At 46.4% G+C, this 6,807-nt stretch overlaps 1 protein-coding gene across 4 annotated transcripts in view; it reads right to left on the reverse strand.

Moving 5' to 3' along the window:
- The window catches only part of ZDHHC20 (zinc finger DHHC-type palmitoyltransferase 20), a 50,660-nt gene extending 44,535 nt beyond the window's left edge, over nt 1–6,125 (reverse strand). For 2 of the 4 annotated variants that reach the window (XM_054200417.1, XM_054200407.1), the window contains exon 1: nt 5,893–6,125. In XM_054200417.1, coding sequence (XP_054056392.1) covers nt 5,893–6,010 — 118 coding nt within the window. In that variant the 5' untranslated portion in view covers nt 6,011–6,125. Of the gene's footprint in view, nt 1–5,031; nt 5,051–5,892 lie in introns of those variants that run through there. The other 2 variants (XM_054200426.1, XM_054200436.1) reach the window with 2 other exon arrangements.
- Nucleotides 6,126–6,807: the final 682 nt, after the last annotated feature.

Below are 6,807 nucleotides of genomic sequence, written 5' to 3' on the forward strand. Positions count from 1 at the left end.
GCGAGGTTTTAGTTCACTGTTCTAACTCTAAAGGCATACAGCAAGCTCCTACTGTTGTTACCAGAGAAAAATTTGAGAGAAGTTATTTTTCATAACCTTAAATACTCTACTATCCAAGCCCGTTCAAATGAAGAACAAAAGCTTTATAGTCCACATCTACAAGGCGATCAGGAAGCGCTGCACCAATGAGCGATCACAGCTACAACAAACAAGTAACACCACAAGCAGAGTTCCTGCTTAGTCTCAGATACTTGTGCTCAGCTCCTTGCTTTCCCTAAGCCCATTCCCTCCCCTACTCCAAAGCCATCCTGCCCATGGAACAGTTTCAGTCAAGTTTCAAAGCTCGGTAGAGGTCCCACACTAAGTATACGCCAGTAAGTCTCACCAAAGCTGTTCGATGGGTAGAAGCGACAAAGCCCACGCTTCTGTTGGGAAACAGCTGCTCTGAGCTCAGGTGCTTGTTTACCACCTGCCCTTTGGCAAGCTAAGTAAAACCAAACCGGTCACGGCATCCCACTTCTTTTTGACCAAATGGTAACTAGGGATCAAGGAAAGATCCCAACTACTGCAGAGCTGTTGGGAATGGTTTAGCAGAGACAGAGGAAAACTGACAATGGAGGGCTGGGGTAGGCACTGCAGATAGAGGGCTGGGAGGGAGAAGAGGGCCAGAGTCCTTCTGCTGGCAGAAGAGTAGGAAAAGCAGACAACCAGACAACTCCCCAAGAAACCAGGCTGACTAGTTCTGTTCCTCTTGGAACAATTTTTTCATTAGAGGACTGCCAAGAGAGCACATTTCATGCCATATAAAGGACACCCGTCCTTATAAACGAATATGACCAATACAGTGCAAAGCACCATATAAGAAGATAGATAAGCTTTCTACTCAAGCTGAGCATCTAGTTTTCCAATACATTTGTATCCAGTCTGAGCACTTCAACAGGAATTCTACTTATTTATAATAACAGAAAAGGTTCTCATTAAAGATCATAATATGCATGCTTGAGCTGAGACACTACCAGACAACCAAGTGCATCAAAAGCGGTTCAATTTTCTTTATTTTGAAATTCATGAGAGGCACATAAGCATAGTTAACTGTTACTAATGCTCTAAGCTGTTTTAATTTGCTGTTTCTTCTCTTGAAACAGTAACCCTCTTTTCCTACAGGAATGCTTCTTGCATGCTTAACATGCAAATGTACTTCAGTGCTGATAATTCAGCTTTTTCTGTAGTTTAAAATCAGAAGTTACCAACATACTGCTGATAATATCACCTTGCCATTGCTTGATTGCTACGGCATTAGCATTTTCAGAAGAGATTTCTCCTGGAGGAGGCAGATGGAATTACCTTCTCTCTGTTTATGCAACAGACACTTCAAATGGGAGCATTACAACAGATAACCATGTGCTTCTCATGTGGACTGTGCTTTGGGGAAATCAGAGCTGTCTCCCTACTGACAAGAGCTACTGCAGTCTCCTGGAACAGTAAGGAGTCAATTTGTACCATTAACATGAAGTTATGTATTCTAAATTACAAACTGCTTTTTTTTTGACAGGATTTTAGACGCATTAGACACTACACTGTATTAAAAAAGGCAAACCTTTCTGCAAGTAGATGCTATGATAAGAACACACAACTAGTTACTCCCGTAGCTTTCAAAATCACATTTTTCCATACTTTGCAGAGTTTGAGGCATGAAAACAGTCATACACCTACAAGAACAGTAAATCCATAAAACAAGCCATTCTCCTTACAACTCTCAGCCCAGAGAAGAGCCAGAATTGCGCTTTTCAGAACATACAGTTCTTGCTATAGAAGTAAAACCCTAACCTGAACAAGATTTTTATTTTTTTTAAATAAAACTAGCCAGTAGACCTTAGTTACGATCTGCAGACAACTCAGCCAAAGTTAACTTATTTCTCTTTTTCTGAGTGCAGACTGCACTACCAAATTCTACTAGTGTTTTATCAAAATGGTTGTCTGTAGGAAACAGGCTGGCTTCACCCACCAACTCCTACTACATGTGTCAAAACAGTGTCTTCTGACCATCCTCTAGCCAGTCTGTATTCCAGCCCATCACCTGCAAAAACATTTGGGATAGGTAATAAGATACAAGTCAGACATAAGTAAAAACGAACCACAAGAAAAGAGCTCCACTCATTTCTGAGCTTCTGAGGGATGTGGTAAGCAGACACAATCAGTCCAATTCACTAATAGCATAATACAGCCATTGTTTACAAATGCAATGTTAAAAGCAAAACATGTTTTGATAACAAGGAAGAACACATGAAATGTTTTTAAACCAGTGCAAAGCTATTTGACAATATCCCTTATGTATTTCTGGGTGTGCTTTCTTGCAAACAGAGCTCTGGACAAGTTATGTGTGAAAAGAAGAAATAATCTAGTAAGAAAGTGTTCATTCATATTTTTCTACTTAAAACTTTTTTAAAACATCTGAATGAGATGTTCCCTTGAGTCTTCTGCAGTTCCTTCAGTTACATGTGTTCACAGATTCTCTTCCACTCTGCTGACATTCCCTCAACTTCCACGCATTTGGTGAGAAAGGGCTATTTTCACCTTCCCAATTAGCTTAATAGCTAATTTACCTGATGGATCACAACTACGCAGCAACAGTGGTCTAAATAAGCCAGCGTTCACCAGCACACAACATCAATGCTTCAGCGAGATACAACAATGCTGGCAGTTTCCATGGGAGGAAAACAATAGACTAGCTCATGAATCTTCTTTCATCTTATCCACAACAGTCCTCCTCAGTGTTCACAACCAGTATATAACTAATATAATTTAGGGTTATAGAAGAGTCATAACCAAGTAAATACATACTAGCGGTGAATTACAGAGTAAAACTGAGTCTGTCAGACACCAAAAGGAAGACATTGAGCAATATGTGAGCAGCCCGGCAGAGGGGGGTGGGGCAAGCAGCACAGGGAAGCAAAACTGAAAGGAAAAGGGTGATGAGATGAAAGCAGCAACCCCAACTTTGCTGTACCATCTTCTACTTGATTATTAGGAATCTTTTACGATACTACATTAAGCTTGGCTTCCTACTTGATCTACTAACTGAATACATATGTTTAACCTTTAATACACGAGGAGAGACTAAAAGGAGAAAAAACACAAACAGGAAGAAATAGTTGGGGGAATGAAGGCTTTATCTCTTCCTGCTTCCTTGTTAGCTCACATCTTAACAGTTATCAAATCTTTAAGAATAACCTTTGAAAAACACTGGGGGGGGGGGTTGTTCAATTTCTCTTTTACTCTCAGTATTTACTCAAAAATTTCTATTGTGTCTCCTCTTTTCTAAAGCTTCCCTTCCTCCAGCTGTCTTTCCTTTTCCCATGCACACATCAGCTGCACATCACGCCCTTTGCCAAAGCCACAGAAACACAACAAGCAATATACCCTGCTTCTACACCCACTGTTATGTGAACGTCTGCAGGGACCAGCAACACCTCATTCACTGGCAGTGTGCTAACAGCACATCCTTGCTCTTCTTCATAGTACATAGTGCAGTATTTCTCAGACCAAAATAAAACATAGGGAACACTGGGAGAAAGTAAACCTACCTGCCAAGAGAAACAGAAAATCCTGTGTTTTTCTATAAAGACTCTCTATGCTGGTTTGAATTCAACTGCAGTGTATAAGAAAAGAACACAAAGGAAAAAAACAAAACAAAACAAAACCCAAACCACCCAAACACAAATCCCCTTTCCTCTGCCTTGATGAGGTGGCCTTTTACCAAGAGTGTAAACAAAATTCCAACGGGTTAAAAACAAACAAATGAAACCCTCAAAACCCCAAACTTAAAACAGACAAAACTCACAGAAAAATAAAATCCTTGGTCACCAAGTACGATTTAGACAGGTAACAACTGTAAAATTCAGCGACAGCAATAAAAAACAGTAAGTAATTTTCTTATTAAATGACCACTTTTTCCTAATAGTCTGTTTGTGCAGACATTAAGAATAAAGCTGATTTGTGAGCAAAAAGTGCCAGATGTCTAGAAACAAGATTTATAGATGTGAAAGTTCTTGCATAAACAGGAGCCAACCCTTTCAATAATTTTCATACAAATGAAACTCTAATGAACTCAGAAGGCAGCTTCTCTGTGCCTGAGAAGGAGAAATTATCCGCCAGCACCCAGCCCTGACCGACTCTATGATCAAGACAGAGAGCTGGGGCTTGGAAAGTTGGTGTTCTGTTCTCAGTTCAGCCAGAGACCACCTGTGCGACCCTGGGCAAGTCTCTTAATCTCTGAGTTTTTGTTCTTTGCTTATTGTCCTCCTGGTCAGACTGTAATGGCTACCGAAAACCTTCAGGTCACATCCGAGTCTATAACCTCACACAGACCCTCTCAGACTACTGCAAAAACTACCCATGCCCCAGACCTCCAGTATTAGAGATTGCCTAAAATTTCATTCCAGGTGTTTATAGTTTTAAGCATGATTGTCCCAGAAAGCCAGTACTATTTACTCACACAGACCACTAAACCATAGCATGGCAAGTTTGGATACACTGACATATCTGCAACTCTCTCATGTCTATGTTTCATGTAATATTTCAACAAGCATTCTTTTACAACTATATTTCTACTATTTTAAGTCCAAATAACTTTTTGCCTGTGATTTATGTTCCAGTCCACGTACATAGAGCTAACACAAAAGGCTATGAAATACCACTGGCATTCAGAAAAGTTATCCAAAAACACAAGTCCTGCAGATAAAAAGTAACTTGATTATTTCTAATAGAAGGATGTATTTACAATTTTGCCCAGACAGAAAGCACATGCAAGCCTTTTATTTCTAGCTAGAGATATCAGAGTACGTATTTTACACAAATACGAAGAAATAACGAGGACCTACAAACACTAGATAGACCTATACGTAGCTTAAAATAGTTCTTCATACTTCTGTTTTGCCTTTTTTTCCTTTTCACTTCAGTTTCCTTACTTAAACATGCCGAACGCTCAGTAACGTGGTTCCTAAGTTTTCCTACGCTGCTTCCAAGTTTTACCAAGTCTGACAAACACTGTGCATCACCGTGCCGCTCCATGCACCCTGCCCGGAGACAGCCAACATCCTCCTGATCTGAAGTTTCCTCCTGAAGACAGAAAAGGGTAAATATCATCCTGATCGGCACCCTCTGCAAAGTCAGATTTACATAACGCTGAGCCCTTGCATCCAGAAAGCCTTGATGTGGCCTGAGAGAACCCCATAAGCCCTAAATCCTTTCCCCTGCCCGCTTAAGCGGGATGTTTTCAGTCTCATTATGCTTCAATGACACTGGGCTTCTTAATTAGAAGGGGGGGGGGGGGAAGGATAAACACACTCACAAGGTGGTCAAGGAGTTATTTGATACATCAGGAACACAGATTAACAACATAAGAATAGAAAGAGGAAACTTCTTACGCGGAGCCATGGGGGGCAGGGATCCCCCGAGAGACTCCCCCTCTCGGGGGGTCCCTGCCCCTTACCGCCTCCCTGAGGGGCCTGACCCCAGACAAAGCGCCCCGGCTCCCCCGTCTGGGCCTCCTCTCCTCCGTCCCCGTCCCTCGCTTCTCCGCAGGCGACCCCGGGCCAGGACCCCGCCGCCATGAGGCGCCGGAGGGCGGGCTCCCGCCGTCCTCGCCCGGCGGCCCCGGGAAGGTGCCTGAGGTGGGGGGACAACAGGTAAACCCGTCCCCGGAGGGAGAGCCTGAGGGGAAGCGGGGGGGTGTCTCCTCTCTCCCTCTCCCTGTTCTCCTCAGAGAAGGAAAGCCTGAGGCGGGCGGAGGGAAAGGAAACCCCGCCGGAGCGCAGGGGAAAAGGGTGGTGAGGGGTCCCCCCCCGCCCGGCCGGCAGCTCCCGGCGCCCGCGACCCTCCCGGTCCACTCACACACACAGAGCTCCACCACATAGGCGTAGTAGGACCAGGCCACAACCAGGGCGATGAAGGCCACGGGCACCCAGGCCAACGCCTTCTGGCAACACTTGAGGACGTGGGACGGCGCCATCTTCCCTGCCGGGCCGCCGCAGGAGGCATCGGCGCCGGCGCTACAACGGGCGGCGGCGGCGGCTGCAGCTACGGCCGCCGCTGCGGAGCCGGTCCCGGTCGGGCGGGCGGGCAGGCCCTGGGCGGGCCGCAGTGGGCGGGAGAGGGGCGGCCCCGGCGTCCGCCACCGCCTCCTTCCCGCGGGCGCCGAAACGCCTCAGCGACCCGCCGCCCTCCACCGACTCCCTTCGCCGGGAGGGAGGCGAGCGGGTCCCGCTCTCGCAGGAGGCGTCGGTCATGGGGGTTTCACCCGGCACCGGCGGGGCCGTTTCTGGGCGGGATCCTCCCCCAGCCATAAAAAATTGTCTTAAAGCTCAACGTTGCTCTTTTGCGGTCGGTCGGTGCCGGCTATCCTGGGCACAGAGGCGCCGGGACGGGTGCGGGCAGCCATACCCGGGGACTTGCCGGGCTGTTTACCTCCTCCTGCTCGCCACGTCCGTGCACTTACAGGGCTCAAATAGCTTGTTGGATGCAGCAATGTTTATTTAGAAATAACTTGCTGTACTGCTTTCTGAACTTCAGTTAATGCCTGACAACAGCGGGCGGCACCGCGACCCTCCGCAAAGGCGTCGCCACGGGCGGTGCTCTGCGGGGCTGGTCCCCTTTCACACGGAGATTGTGAACGCGGGACGTTTCTGTCCTCGCTGTAACGTTGCTGTCGCCCGCGGTTGGACCGGCCCCGTGGCACGACCCAAATCCCTATTTCTTTCCCAAATCGGAGGGCGCCAGCGCTGTGCGCCCTCCCCTCGGGCGGCGGCG

This window comes from Rissa tridactyla, chromosome 1 (assembly GCF_028500815.1).
Source record: "Rissa tridactyla isolate bRisTri1 chromosome 1, bRisTri1.patW.cur.20221130, whole genome shotgun sequence".
NCBI lineage: Eukaryota > Metazoa > Chordata > Aves > Charadriiformes > Laridae > Rissa > Rissa tridactyla.